The 16,467-nt window shown below is 32.4% G+C and overlaps 1 protein-coding gene across 3 annotated transcripts; it reads left to right on the top strand.

Moving 5' to 3' along the window:
- Nucleotides 1-156: 156 nt before the first annotated feature.
- Nucleotides 157-15,696, top strand: LOC122539178 (solute carrier family 2, facilitated glucose transporter member 1-like). Of its 3 annotated transcripts, XM_043673862.1 has the most exons (8): nt 157-937; nt 2,582-2,612; nt 2,696-2,755; nt 2,855-2,878; nt 9,852-9,950; nt 11,229-11,793; nt 11,990-12,390; nt 12,496-15,696. In XM_043673862.1, exons 2-8 carry the CDS (start codon nt 2,592-2,594, stop codon nt 12,841-12,843), a joined length of 1,518 nt encoding a protein of 505 aa, XP_043529797.1. In that variant the 5' UTR covers nt 157-937; nt 2,582-2,591; the 3' UTR covers nt 12,844-15,696. The 3 variants fall into 3 exon arrangements, with proteins under 3 accessions (XP_043529797.1, XP_043529799.1, XP_043529798.1); XM_043673864.1 differs by lacking the exons at nt 157-937; nt 2,582-2,612; nt 2,696-2,755; nt 2,855-2,878 and adding an exon at nt 4,920-5,129; XM_043673863.1 differs by lacking the exons at nt 157-937; nt 2,582-2,612; nt 2,696-2,755; nt 2,855-2,878 and adding an exon at nt 9,140-9,380.
- Nucleotides 15,697-16,467: the final 771 nt, after the last annotated feature.

The following is a 16,467-nucleotide window of genomic DNA, read 5'->3' as shown; positions in this document are numbered from 1 at the left end:
TCTGAAAACATTAAAATCTATTTATATATATATATATATATATACATACTTATATTTAAATTGATTGTGATAGGAATAGTACTTTTAAAAAATAACTCACGTAATAAAATCCAAGCAATTAATCGAGTCCGGAATAGAATTAGTGTAAGTCGGAGACGGTTGTTGCGTAATATTTGTAATTAACTATAGTTGAGGTTAATAATTTTTCGAATTATGCATATTGTAAATCAATAAAGATTCGCATAATACAAGAGTTTTCAGCGTGAAATGTAGAAAAGTATAAAACAACTGTTATGCAACAGTAAATGGATATGGATGACAATGACTTAAATTTTTCAATTTTTTTGAAGTGATGTATCTTTCGCAACCGTCCATTGTGAGAATGTTTGATGAAACGTCGGTAAACGAAATATTGCTACGTTAATTTTCCAAATTCATGAATGTTAAATTCTTTAAGTGATTAATTTATGTACGATTCATATGCAATCTTTAATTGCTCTGCATCACGTGCGTCAAATATTATTTTATTTTAAAGAAATTGACTAAAGAAGAATAGTAATAATTCGCCAAACCATAGTGTTGAAATAAACGAAAAACATTTGTAGCCAATAATAACTAAGGAGCGAAAGGAGGAGCGGCAAAATAAAAGTGTGAGTTTATTTTTTTTTACGTGGATTGTTATTGATTGTTATCCCACGTCACGTGGGAGGTTGGATTAGACGTAATTTTCCAAATGAATCAAAGCTTAAGCAGCCCTAGATTAGAAATTGCAATAAAAGGTATAAACCGGTAAATTTTCGCGCGTGCGCCCAAAAAGTATAGTGAAAGCTTCTTCGCTCGGTCATTCGTTTAGCCAGGAGATATAAGCACGCAAGGATCGAACGGGAACTCATCTGGAATAGTCAAACCCGCGTTTTCTTTGACTACGTCATCAACAGTAAGTCACAAGTATTTATTCACATACATACATACGTACATGTTTCATTCGCGCGGTAACAGCCACTACTTCTCTTGTGAAAACTCATTGCATCAGTTCTACATTTGCCTCGTGAAAATATCAACGCGTAAGTTGCAGGTTGACATGTGTGGTTGACATTGGGTTAGCTTACAAGTAGGAAATCTGTTTCTAACTCCACTACCATTGTACATTATATAATGATAATTTCGCTGATACAAATGTGTTTTGTTGCGTAGGGAACAATTGCACATACTGATTTATATTAACATTCTTAATATCAATGTAACTCAATGCAAATAAATGTAGCGAGTACCTGGATAAAATGAGCACGGTCAGCATCGATCAGGTCTAGGTTATTTGCATCTATAAATCACAATGACTGTGGATAAGAGAAAGTATAGATTTGACTAGAATTGTTTCTGTGGTTAAATTTTGACTTAAAATGATAAAACAGTACGATAAAACAACTGATCTAAATGGAGGCTGTGATTTTTAAATAAAATTACGTGATGTAATGATACAATGCTTGTTACGTGATGCATGTGAAGCAATATGTACTTACATATGTACGTATAAAATTTATCTTTCGTTAAGAGTTCATTTCACGTGACAATTATCACCGACCTGTTACAGTCTCCGATATTTAAACATTTACATATTGATTCATATCATTGTTGATATCGATCGAGACGAAGATTGATTGTTTCTATACATACGGTTCACGTACGTATGTAAGTAGATACGAAGTAGCGTCTTAGATGAAACACTATAATTATAACGTTAAAGAGCAAATGAGATAGAATGTTGTATTATAAAAGTATATACATGTTTTAAGCAAAAGAGAAAAAAAACTTCTTCGAGTTGCTTTGTTATCAATGGTAATCATAATCATGATAGTAATGTACAAAAAAAAAATTGTTACAATTGCATTAAAATGTTATTAAATTTATATCCTAAGCGAAAAGTAAAATCATTTTGTACACTGTTATCACAATCGATATTGGCTATAGATTATTATGATACCAAATAATAAATAATCTAAATTTAAATAAAAATTTTCGTAAATTCGAAATTTATGTGCTAGTATTTTACATTATTATAATAAGTGATATTGAACTGTTTCGTCATGACTAATCAATGATGAAAAATGTTTATATACGACGTGAATTGTGTGCAATCTTGTTGATGATATACAACGAAGGAATTATCAATCTTTTCGGAACATTATTGATTGCATAAGTGTTTTATAATTTATAATTTTTATAATCTATCGTACGATTTTTCGACGTATCGCTAAGTGATACATGAATTTCAAGTATCATACGTGAATTTCTTATCTGCTCTCTCATTGTCGCTTTCACTTCATAATAAATTCTGTTCATTGAGTATGTTTGAATGTTTGGCTTTTAAATTATTTCGAAGTTATTTCACACAATATTATGAAATAATTCAAAATATTACATTTGACTCCAATGATTATATTATCTACATTTATTTGTTTTTTCTTCTCTCATAAATTATTTATTTTATCATAAATATACTTTGAACGATATTTGTATAATACTATATACTATATATAATTACATAAGTAAATGTAATTTATGATTCTTTTTTTTTTACAAGCCGCTTTACAATGTCAATAGAAAAGGACAAGGTATTAAAAAAAAAAGAAAAAGTTATATAAGATTAAATAGAGATTTTTACGCGTTTTTACGTAATTAATAAATTTCGGTTTAGTCGAGCAATGAAATTGAGAAACAGGCTACGACACCAACGCCCTTAACTCCGGCGCCAGAGGTAAACAAAAAATTTTCTACCAAACTTAAGTAGAGATAGCGTTGAAAGTTGAAACATGTCTTATCTTTCCCATTTCTTTGCTTACTCTTTCACACGCAGTCTGCCACGGAGGATAAGCGGTTGGTAAGTATACACGATACAACGTGAACGTGATAATTTTTGAAAATGAGAGATAGTTCAATTATACGTTATTATTCTATTCTTTGTTAATTCTATTTCACGTCTGTTAATATCTGTTGAAGCGATTGCAAGTTATCTCCGTGTGTGTGTATGAGAGCAAATGGATGCTGTTGAAGATAGTTGAAGCCAGTTAAACAGTCTGTTTTAATTCGCAGTGTACGGCCAAGTAACTTTACGTGTGACGAGAGAGAAATCTAATCTCGTAATATCGCGTGAAGTTCAAATTTTTGGCCATATCGAATGTCACGGGCGATAACTATAATCCTTACAGACACACGTACATTCTGTGCCTATTAAATTACACGTTTTCGGAGAGAGAAGAGAATATCCACGGCTGTAAAGGTCACGCTGTCGTTTCCTTGGTTTCACTTCTTTATTTCCCCTATTCGTATTCATTTCTCGCACACGTCGAAATGTCGCAGTGTACTTTGTACACTGACGAGAGTTTATTTTATTTTATGTTTATGCATATATATATACACGGGTATATATATTATGTATATATATGTAGGTGTATTTGAAACGTGTTTACTAAACGCGTAAAAACGTTCACTTTCTCAAAACGTGGGCCTCCATAGTCTGTGTAACTTCCGTTTTGTTTAATGATAACGAAATCGTCAGAGTCCGGCGGGACACGGTTTTATTTTATCTGTGAAAACATTTCGTTTCGGATGATCTCCATTTATTTCTGGACGTTCAAATAAAGCAAACGTTCTAGGTTAGGTTGGGAAAAAAAACTGGACGAAAAAAATGTGCGCAATCGAGGACCCGATCGTTTATGATCCGTATTTTTCTTGTAAATTGATTTTTCTTTTCTGCATTAAACGAGTTTAATCGCCGCGGCGACTATTGGTTCGAAAAAACCGAAAGAACAAAGGTAACACGACGGTTCAAGTGTCGCTTGGATTACATAGATCGTGACAATCACTCTAACTTTAATATTCTTAACTATAAAATTGGTGCACGCGGCGTAAGCATTATATTAAAAGGCTGCATCCGGTTTTCCATTGAAACGATCCGAGTTTTTAACTATAAGATTTTGTTACGCACTGTCTTATTTTACTTTAATTTTTATTTTATTTTATTTTATTTTTTTCTCTCTGACAACCCAGCAATTTTTACTCGTAGATAACAGTGCAAAATTATTTTTTTTCTTTTTTTTTTATTCGTGACGTCGTTGCGTAAAGAGGTTTATAAAACAAGACTTGGATCACAATATGTGAAAGGCTGTTATTGTAACTCGGCTGTGTAAACATATTTATTTAATACGTGGCGGATGAAACATAAACTCGATCGGCGGGACTACGGTTCAAGATCGATGAAATCGAGAAGGACAAATGTATATAAGAAACTTAAATCCGTCGATAAGTCTTCAAGTACACACCTACAGCTAGCGTAATTACGTGTTAATCCGTGGTACGAATCTTGACCGTCTTTTCGTTCGATCTGCGTGCACGATATCAATATACAATAGATGAGATTTTTCGATACTGACGAAGAAACTAGCGATCGTATCGTTTGCTACGATTCGATAGCGAAAATACCTCTGGTGGTTACTCGGAATCAGTTATCTTCCAATAGAAAAAGTTAACAGATTATACATTTCCAGCAAAAGACTTTGTAACGAAAAATTAGTTTCTGTAACTGCCGGTTAGCCATGTTGCAATTCGACGATAAACAGAGACACGCGTCCCGAAAGCAAGAAAGTAGCGACCGTGAAAGCGTTTCGGTTAACCAACCAATCGGAAGAGAAAGGAAGGAGAGGAAAATCTTCGTGAAGATTTGTGAACGTCTGTTGAACGTGAATTCCTTTTTCCATTTTCTTTTTCTCTTATGGGTTTTGTCGGAATCGACGAGCGAGGTAACTCGGTGTGTTTTGTTCAATTGGTAGTTGAGATTCGTCCGAGGGAGCTCGCCGAGCTCGAGGGAGAGCAACAAGGAGAGGGAGATACGACTGGTTTCGAAAATCGGCTTTCGTCCCGCTCGCGCTCGCAGCAATGTTGTCTCTCAGTAGCTTTCATACGCGACCGTGACACGGAACGATTCGGTCGTTGTCTCCTCGTTGTCGTCGTATCCGTTTGATTCGAATTTCCCATCACGCGTCGAGTGACAGCGAAACGTCCCTCCAGTTGAGTGGTACGAGAACGATTTGCGAGATTTCATCGAGTTAACCATGAGCCAAGGGTGCCTACAGGTAAAAAACGAACTTCCATACGACTGATTTTGCACGTCAGTTTTTTTCGTAATGCTGCCTGCTGCGTTGACGACGACCAAAACGTTGGCGGTAACAGCACCATGTTCTTTATGTTTCTTTTTTTCTTTTTTTTCCCTGAAACGCTCATCACGCTGAAACACTCGATGCATTAACTTACTGTGAATTTTGGTGCGGATGAAACATTTGTCGAAATCAATTCGTCCTCAGTGTTGTATCGTTGTGAACAGTATGTAAATGTGTCATTAGCAGTCAAATACTAAGAATCGACGTGAACGTTTCGAGCATCTGTGGATTTTCGGAACTCGAAAAAATGTACGTTTTCACTATTAAACATGGAATTTTAGTTTGATAAAAATTAAATATGGAAATATTTAACAAAAAAAAAAAAAAAAAAATGGAATTAGCTTAATAAGGAAATACAGATTTACTTTTGTTACGATCGAATTTCGAGAATTCTATTTTTTTTTCCACAAAAATTTTGGCTCGTTTACCATCTTCGAGACGTTGAACACAACTCGCGCGTCACGACCGACGATTTTCTTTGTTCCTTTCCTTTTTTCGTAGGAGTAGGCTTGTTTCGCTCTCGTGTTACGTTTCTCCTATCTTTTTATGTAAACGCAGCAGAGGAAGAATGTTTATTAAATTAACTATGAAAAGGAATTGCGTTACTTGAACTATTCATTAACTATAAAACGATCACGTTTCCATGTGAAACTCGTAAAAGAAATTTTTTGATACGTACAGTTTGATGATTTAGTTCAGTTGAAATATTCCAGACCTTTCTAATATTCTGTTCTTTGAATACAAAGCATGGACCAGCTGTACAGGTGAAATAAGAAAACGGGAACATTTGTGCGACAGTTGTTAAAAAGTCGAGTTCTCCTTTCGTTGGATAATATTGTTAGTAGCATGTGTCTCGTATTGCAAATAAAATTCGTTTAAATCGAAAGTGAAAGGAAATTGGTGATGACATTAATCAGAAACTCTGTGTTAAGCTTCACGTTAGGCCAAGGTTGTGCTAGATAACATTATACCCGAGTTAAAATATGTGGAGGTGACATTGTTAGAATTGTGATTTCTTCACATTTATACGAACACAGAATGTACATCGCGAGTAAATGTTATCGAAATGTCCCCGCAGATTATAATTATGTTTCGAGTTATTACAAAAATTTGGCAATTTGGTGGAAAAAAAAGTCAGAAAAAACGTAACCTTATCACTCGACTCATGTGTTCATATTAATTTGACGAATTGTATGTGTCATATCAGAAGTTGTTAAGTAAAACTCGATGGCCTTTTGACTTTTTCTTTAAATTGAACAAGTTTGGAAACACAAGTGTCCCTTATAAAATAAGGGGTATTAGAATACTTGTAAATACTTTGCAGGTTTTTTTTTTGGCGTTTTAATTTAGATTTATTTATTGAAATATTTTTATATAGATTTACTTATTGAAGTATTTTTATATAAACAATTTTGTACAATTATTTTTCTACAAATGCATGTAAATTGTTGAATTGCAAACATTTAATATTCTTTGCATGATATAAATAAATTTATCAATCTAAAATTCGTATTTTCTTAGGAATTATACGTATTAAATATGTACACATGAAAGTCAAATGACATACGTGTAGACGTGTAAACAAGATTAACATGTTTAAATATAAATTAATATTTCAATTAGATTCCAAAGATTTCTTTTACGAAAGCTTGTGTTTCGAAAAAATTCGAAGCATTATTTTATAAAACTTTAAATCCGAAACGATATGAAATTTAATTTTTAAAATTGACGAGAATGAGAAAGAAACTAGTCCGTTGGATGAGCTGGATAAGAATCAAAGTATATGTCCGGAATATCTGAAACTACATATTTCCGTGTAAAAATAGCAACACGAAAACAACGTTATTCTTTTTATTTTCGACCGAGAACATCTCTCGCGTGAACGTGAACAATTAGCGCAAAACACTGTGTACATCGATTCTTTCAAACAAACTGTCACACATGTAATTCGATTCATGTTTCTCGTGCAAAAACAACGTACGTGTGTACGTACTCACGACGTACTTTTGATTTCAACTAACGGCATGTAAAGTTTTTTTTTTCTTTTTTTTCTTTTTCGTTTTAGTTCATCTGACAATAATAAGATATTATGTACATGATAAATGGCTTAGTTACGCTTGTATACAATAGATATACGCACAGATGTACAGTACTTGCGTACGTGTACACGTGTATGTACATAGAAATTGTGCGACGATTACTTGTAGTTAAATTAACGAGACGTGTTATTGGGAAATTTTCAAAAGTTTTAGCCGACAGTTGTGGATCATCGAACTAATTGATATAGCTTGAAAGTTTTCATAAATTGTTTGCGTTCGTGTCGTGTCATGTGGTGGCTATAATTAGGACGCTCGAAGTTGCGTGTGCCACGAGACCGGTGTAGAAGAGGCTTGGCGTTCCAAACCAATCAGCATTGCCCGCGATCGACACACCTCTGTTTCAACCAATCACCAACGCAGGAACGTCGCGTTCGAGAAACGGGGAATTTTCGCTTTTTCGTCAGTTGTGACGAGTTTCTCCAGGCATTTATTGCCCCCACATCACACAATGAAACGGAATTTCGTTACGTATTTGTCATTATTGCTGCAAATATCGATTGTTTCCAAATATGTACATAAACAGCCGGATGATCGCGTATATCGTATACTAATAAAGACGTACTTGCGTATAATGACAAATACCAGAAACCATTACGCTATTGCGTGAAATCTGCTTACGAAAGAATTTTTATCCGCGCCGCTGTTGGCGGTGTCGTTTTCCTGAAACAAAGTCTCAGTGAATTCAATCGAATCAGATAAAAGATAAGTCCGTTTTTTCGCATCGCGATGAAGCGTTTTAAGTCCACTTAAAACACAAGGCTACAGGTCTTGAAAGTTTTAACTTGCGCTAGCAACTGATTGCGGACCATAACGAGTGACCAGACCGTAAACAATAATTCGTCGGTTTCTTTTTGAACTCGTCAGTATATCTATCACTGGATAGAAATTATCGAGGAATAATAAATTTATTATTCGTTTTGCCTATTTTGTTTTACTTAGATATACTTGAAACTGAGAAAATATTACAATTTTGGAACAAAAAATTGTGGTACGTCATTCCAGCGCAAGAGGTTAAAATAAAATAAGTTCGTAGATTACGAAGTATATGGAGTGTAAAAGTACGGAGTATAGCTCTCGTTCCGTTCCATACCGGCGTGAAACCGGTGCCTTTTGTCGTTATTTGGTAGAAGTCTCTCGCCTTTCGAACTGATCGGACTATCTGAAATCTCCGGCTGCATTCCGACCAGCTGAGATCGTTCGAGGCGATCGAAAGCCGAGCAAAAAAGTAAACGACGAAACTGAACAGTGGTAGAAATATAAGGCTTGCCTTTAATGCAATTCACGAAGAAGTAAAGAAATAATGGCATGAGATATGCATACATACATATTTATTTTTATCAGTGACTTGGCAGATATTCTCACATTAAGCGTTTGTCTTTAACCGGCCGTTTTCTTTTAAGTTAACTTCTTCTACAATAACAGGCGAAAATTCCAATGAACTTGAATTCAAGTGAACTTGAGAGCAAACGCTGTAGCAAATAGCTACGTGAATAATGAAATGGGAATATGTAGCTAATAACCAACAGCAAGTACACGTAAGTGTATATATGCACGTAATTGAATATAACTTGATTGATTCTGTTACGTTATATTATCTAATTACGCTTCTAAAATAGGTAATTGATCGTACGAATTAATTTAAAATTAAATTGAATCACGTACCTCCAAGCTCCTCCTCGCTTGGTCGGTTTGAGAAACACTGACTGGTAAAGTTCCTTTGGTTTACGTGTGCGTGCCGTGTAAGTACAACGGTTTGTTTAGCGTGGTTGTGTGCCATGGACAGAAGCGGTATAAAAATGGGTAGCAGGGGTACCGACCCGCAGAATAATCTTTGACACGTGCTTGAAAACACGGGAGACTGGAGATCTTTTATACACTTACACATATGCATATGTGCACATACATATAGATATTTTGTATAAAGTACATGTGGACACATTGTACAAAAAGTCAAGTTGAAGTAGTTTGATACCGAAGTTGTCAGTACGATTCTATCAGTTCGGTGTATCAATCGGAATATCTCTCGATGACTCTGAAAACGATTGGATTTACTTATTTCGGGAGGACGGTAAGATAAAAATAGGTCTTTTGATTTCGCGAACGTCAAATCACCAACGATCGTCATCGTTAAAAACTTTGCTTCCTTATCTTTACTTACTCGTCGTTTGAAAACTTTATTCGCGTATCGTGGGGGAAATTGGCAAGATAATATTTTGTAAACGTTAAATCAGAAACGATTTTCAGCCCCTTCGTTAAAGGCGGGGCGTCGTTGGTCATTGTAAACGATTTCTATCGAAGTAATAACCTCACTTATATATAACTAATGTTTTTAATTATTTTAATAATTTCTATTTACGATTCGACAAAATTGTTGTACGTTAGAAAATAACTTCACGAATGTAATTTTCGATTAATTTTCATTTATTATTTGTTATTTGTAAAGAAGTTTTCTGATATGTAGAGAAATTTTTTAACATGTTCACGATGTCGTGCAATGCCTGTCTGTGTAATTGATAATAAATAATTGTCTTTATTGCAGGGTCTAAATGGACGATTAGCGTTTGCTATCGCAGCTGCTGCACTTGGATCATCGTTTCAACATGGGTACAACACCGGTGTTGTTAACGCACCTCAGCAGGTATTTCATAACACACATTGTCAGCATTTTCTTTTTACGGAATATCAGTACGTATCTACTTTGCGATCGTACTTATTTTCAAATGACTGAACAACAAAATTGTTTTGTGGCTATTGTTAAATAAATCGATAGTTAATTAATTTTTTCAATTTAATTAATTAATTCTTTTCAACGACGCCTTCGAATTTATTCAAAGGTCGTACAACACGTTCCTAACGTTATGCAGGAGAATTTTATTTTAACACGACGCGGAGAATCAATAATCGCTTGTTTGGCTATATGCATAATGCTTTTTTCCACTAATCGTAGATTTTCGTACGTATCTACGTAATTTTTGCAAGTTAAATTCATTCGAATGGCTGACACAATTTTATATGTATAGCGTTGGCTATTCGGTGGTATCAGTTGCATATTCAAGATAACTGAGCCATCGATCATCCAACGATCGAAACGTCGTGTTTGAAATATGTAAATAAATGAAAAATATACAATTATAAAAATTATAAAAGTTATAAAATTATAAAAATTATTTTAAAAAATTATAAAAATTATGAAAGTTATAAAATTATAAGTCATAAAAAAAAATTATAAAAATTATTTTAAAAATTATAAAAATCATGAAAGTTATAAAATTATAAAAGTATTTGATAAAAAAAAAATTATAAAAATTATGAAAGTTATAAAATTATAAAAATATTTCATAAAAAAAAAAATTATAAAAATTATGAAAGTTATAAAATTATAAAAGTCATAAAAAAAATTATAAAAATTATGAGAGTTATAAAATTATAAAAATCATAAAAAAAAATTATAAAAATTATAAAAGTTATAAAATTATAAAAATTATTTAAAAAAATTATAAAAATTATAAAAGTTATAAAATTATAAAAATTATGAAAGTTATAAAATTATAAAAATTATGAAAGTTATAAAATTATAAAAGTCATAAAAAAAAATTATAAAAATTATAAAAGTTATAAAATTATAAAAATTATAAAAGTTATAAAATTATAAAAATTATGAAAGTTATAAAATTATAAAAATTATAAAAGTTATAAAATTATAAAAATTATGAAAGTTATAAAATTATAAAAATTATAAAAGTTATAAAATTATAAAAATTATGAAAGTTATAAAATTATAAAAATTATAAAAGTTATAAAATTATAAAAATTATGAAAGTTATAAAATTATAAAAATTATAAAAGTTATAAAATTATAAAAATTATAAAAAAAATAAAAAAAAAACAAGGTGACGATATGGATGATATGTTACAGCTCATCGAAGACTGGATCAGTAACCTGAAGATGAATCGTACCGGTGTACCAACGAAGCAGTCGGAAGTAACGATGATATGGTCGATAGCTGTGTCGATATTCTGCGTAGGCGGGATGATTGGTGGTTCTCTAGTGGGCACGGTAGCCGATCGTTTCGGCAGGAAGGGCGGTTTGTTGCTGAACAACATTTTGGTCGTCATCACAGTAATCTTCGAGGGCTGTGCTAAAACAGCGAAGAGCTACGAGATGATAATCATCGGAAGATTCATAATCGGCATCAATGCAGGATTAAACGCTGGTCTGGCGCCCATGTATTTATCCGAAATATCACCTATTCATCTGCGAGGAGCTGTTGGCACCGTTTATCAACTGGTTATTACTATGTCTATTCTGGTATCGCAGATTCTCGGATTAGAACAAATCTTGGGTACCGAGGATCAATGGCCGCTTCTTTTGTGCCTGACGATTGTTCCTGCGATCTTCCAAGTGGTCACGCTTCCACTGTGCCCTGAAAGTCCGAAATATTTGTTGCTCAGCAAAGGGAAGGACATGGATGCTCAAAGAGGTACGTTCCATAGTATTTGAACTAAAAGGCGTCTCAGGACAGAAAGCTAGAAATTCACAGAATCATTTCCATGCACGTATCTCGCGGGATACACAGAGCTGCGATTGGTTTCACATTCGTAGAAATATAGAATGGAGTTGTATTGTATTATTGGAGCGAAACGTTTATCGGTAATTAAATGACTTTTTTTTTGTAGCTTTGGCCTGGTTGCGTGGCACGATCGAAGTTCACGATGAGATGGAAGAAATGAGAACGGAATATGAATCAGTGAAACTTGTACCAAAGGTTACGCTGAAAGAATTATTTGTAAATCCTGCTCTTAGAATTCCATTAATAATCGCAATTATGGTTATGTTCGCTCAACAATTGTCTGGGATAAATGCCGTCATGTTCTTCTCGACGAAGATCTTCACGATGGCGCAGTTGGATAAAACCGCAGCCCAGAATGCAACAATGGCTGTCGGAGCGATGAACGTTGTTATGACTTTTGTTTCATTGATACTCGTAGAAAAAGCTGGAAGAAAAACGTTGCTGTTAGCTGGATTCTCTGGGATGTTTATCGATACTGCGTTGCTTGCGATTTGTCTTGCTTTTGCAGTAAGTATACCACTGTACATAAATTTAATATTGCACGTAGACTCTGGACTCTGCACATTACAACACGTGATTTAATTTCGTTTCCTAATTTTTTCCCGTTTTCAGGATACATCTCGCGCAGCAGCTTATTCCTCGATTGTACTAGTAATGACATTCGTAATCTTATTTGCAACTGGACCAGGTAGTATCCCTTGGTTCCTGGTGTCCGAGTTGTTTAACCAATCTGCGAGACCCGCGGCGACGTCCGTTGCTATTGCGGTCAATTGGACGGCGAATTTTATCGTCAGTATCGGATTTCTACCGCTGCAGGAGGCGCTGGGTGCCCATGTATTCATTATTTTCGCCGCAATACAAGCATTCTTTGTTTTCTTCATTTACAAGAAAGTACCCGAGACAAAGAACAAAACGATGGAGGAGATTAGTAGCATGTTCCGACAAATATCGTACCAGTAAGAACTCCCATATTGTCATTGCGCTTAAGGAATTAATTACAAATTTTTCAAGAAAAGATATCCATGGGGAAACGAATCAAACGTAGATACGAATTTCTTTAAAAGAATCCGTGACTTGAATTTTTAACGCACATATCTGCTATTGCGTTTTTATACGTATTGAAGTTGAAGGCATAAGATCTTTTAACGATTATCATGAAAAAACTGTATTTTTATTTTATGATCGTTTAAAGTCTCAACATTGAGAAGCTATCGGTAGTTTTTGCTTTTGAATGTTTATTTTAAACGCTGTCGAGTCGCGCATATTTTTTTTTTTTAGAAGTTTTTCGACTTTGAATTAAACTTACAAACTTAGTTCCTATTATTACTGATATGATAAACGTATGGTGTCATAGAAAAACAGTATCAAATTATGCATAATGAAACACAATTAATTGTTTATTTTAATGAATTTTATCGGGTTGGTTTTAAATCTTTCGCGTCTCTTTTTATAGGCAGACTGTAAATGAAATTAACAATATAATGTAATCAAGATATAATATATAGGTTTAAAGAAACTCAACCTCAGAGGCAAATATTTTGTTCGTAAAATATATTTTCATATCGAAAATCAAAAAGAAGAGAAACATAGGGAGAAATGAACGATTTGAGAAATGCATAAACGAAAAACATATATTAACTCGCAGTTCCTTAAGAATAATTAAGAAAATTAGACGACAGTTTTCGCATTTGTAATCACTATTCGTACTAAATATTATTTTACCTTCAAAAAGAGTGAAGAAACAATATTATTTAATTATATTGATATTAAATATTATTACTCTAGTCATAAAAATACGATATTTTTGCATTGAAGTAACATTTGGAAAATCCTGCTAAAAAAATAGTATATACTTTGCATTATTGCAAAATACATTTTTTTTTTTTTAACAGAGATCTGCACAACGTGAACAATATTGTTTGTTTAAAATTTGAAAGAAAAAGAAAATCCGTTTTATTTTGAACTTTTTTAAAGTACATGTACATATAATGTGAGAAAAATCTAGCGAAAAATTGTTGGAACTTGTGAGGTTCATTCACAAAAAAGTGTTTCTATTGTAAGACACGTTTTAAAAATTTTTTAGAATTGTGTTCGTTGCATTACGTTTATATAAATTCTATCACATATGCAACAAGAAATAGAAATTTTATTCAAATGAGAGAAATGAAAAGTACTGTTACACTTGTATATAGGAATATACGTAGGATATTGCCATACAGCGTGTAGAAGAAAATTGAATTTATATATGCATGTAACTGTAGTGAACGTTTAAATCTGTATATCATTGTTGTTACATTTATTAGATATTTAATTGATATAATACAAACGATAACCAAAAATCATGTTGAAATATCGTAACATATAGCTTAGAAAAATTAGTTCCGCTGTAAATCATGAACCGACAGTATATCATTCTCTTTTACCACGTACATCCTTCAATCCAGATAATACTCAAATGTAGTTGTATCTTTAATGCTAAATTTATCAGGGAAATTACGTTTCCGCGGTGTGCCAGTGTATCTAATAAACATACAGTTTCATTAATCAATAGTAATTTTTAATTATTTGAACGTTGAAATATGCAGGAATTGTATAGCTGAAACTAAAAAAAAACATCGCAATGAATTATATACATGGAATTTTAAATGGTACTAGATTTATATCTAAATCTAATGCACCAGTTGCATTGTACAAAGGTTTTTCCAGAACAAAGGTTTTGCAAAGATCTTTGTATATTCATTTGGATAATTTGTTAGACAGTGTATATTTTTGAGCCTGTATTTTATGCGATATTAGTTGCAATTTAATAATTTAAAAGATAACAACCTATAGAACAAACTGATAATGATAATGGGAAAAATGGAAGAAAAGTAGTTAGTTAGTTAAAAGTTATTTATTGAATCGTAATTACAAGGCACACCGATAAACTATAATTGATTGAAAATAGACGTACATATATATAGCAGTAAATGATTATTTCTGTTTACAAAATTTGCCCAAAAATTGTTTTAGTTTGCAACGATTGATCTTAATGTTTGACTGTGTCCGAAGCTTAAGTAGATAATAAGAAATCCATTTTGTTATTTATGATATAGAAAATTAATGATTGTGTTATGATATCTGTAGACCCTTAAGAGTTTGCCCGATATTCATAAATGTCAGATAAGCAATAAAAGAAACAATTAAACATAAATATAAAAGTTTTAAACGCTAAAAACGCATTATTTTCCCCTTATCTGGCGTATATGAATTATAATTTTAATATATTTAAAAATGAATTTATAACAGGCAATAAATTATTTATATATATTTAACGTTAAAAAAATCGATACTTCTATATTTCAAATTTTTACACATTACGTCTAGCGTTATAAAATCACCGAATTATGTGGATAATGAGTACAATTAAACATACGAATACGCGTGTACATATAATCTCGAATTTTTCATCGTCTATCAGTTCTATCATGTAAGTTCTTTGTGGTACAATTATAGCATTTAGTGTTAGCTTCTTCTTTTATACGCGAGGCCTGTATCAATTACTTTATTTTTCTTTTTTTTTTCTTGTTAAGGGATCGATGCAACATATCTCTAAAATGTAATGGAATAATTCGTAAATATCGATATCGTTACCATTACTTAGCCTACGTATATGTTAAAGGCCCATTATTCACGTCGATTATTTAAATCATCTCCGCATCATATCAATTTCACAGTTTATTATAAAACGTCATAGTAACATGTATCGCATTATAGACTGTAACTTTTGATGCCAATATACAAATCATCGTAATAAAAATTTTATGTAATACTATAATGGATAAATTAATTTCATAATTAATAATTTCAACTGAATACGTCGATCGTTTGTAGACGATCGAACTTGTGAGTTTGTCAATCATTGACTGAACATTTTTTTAATACTTAAGACGCATGAGACCAAAAATTAAGATTTAAAAATTTAAAGATTTGTTTTTTAAAAATTCATCGACAATAGAAACACGTGTTTATATGTGTGAAACACATGTGTTGTATACATACAGAATACATGCGTAATACGAAAATAAATATTCAGAAATAAATAGTTTTCAGTGACGCATTTCTCTACATTATCGAAAATTTTCTAAAATTATCGTATAATTGGCAAAGCTAACGCCAAATAATTTGATAGAAAATAACATTGTCGCTAAATACTCTTGTTAGTTATACTTGCCGTGATAACTTGCTATTTTTGTTTTGCAAATTTTATTTTGCAAAATATTTTTATTATTATAGAAGAAAGTAAAATGACATATCAAAAAGTAATTTGGCATTAAAGTTTGGAAGAAAACTGGACAATCGACAAGGAAATAAATTTTTGGAAAGTTAAATTAAAAATAAAAAATTGTATAATACAATTAGCGTATAGTGTACATGTATTGGAAAATAATTAAAAGTTTGTTCGAGTTGAACGAATTTATATCTATAGGAGAATTAATATACATATATACATGCATAGAACGTGCTGTTTACCACGTTGAGTGCCAGTTGTCAGTGAACTATTCTAGAAATGATAGTTCAAAATTATTACAATAATCGATAAAA

Source organism: Frieseomelitta varia, unplaced genomic scaffold (genome assembly GCF_011392965.1).
Source record: "Frieseomelitta varia isolate USP_RPSP 00005682 unplaced genomic scaffold, Fvar_1.2 scaffold_192, whole genome shotgun sequence".
In the NCBI taxonomy this organism is placed as follows: Eukaryota; Metazoa; Arthropoda; class Insecta; order Hymenoptera; family Apidae; genus Frieseomelitta; species Frieseomelitta varia.
This window is presented reverse-complemented; position numbering and strand designations above follow the sequence as displayed.

Bases quoted from the DNA above. Each gene is read 5' to 3' on its own strand.
- LOC122539178 (XM_043673862.1), top strand. From the start codon at position 2,592: ATGTCAATAGAAAAGGACAAG. The intron at 2,756-2,854 runs GTAAACAAAAAA...TTTCACACGCAG, and splicing joins CCTTAACTCCGGCGCCAGAG to TCTGCCACGGAGGATAAGCG. The intron at 11,794-11,989 runs GTACGTTCCATA...TTTTTTTTGTAG, and splicing joins GGACATGGATGCTCAAAGAG to CTTTGGCCTGGTTGCGTGGC.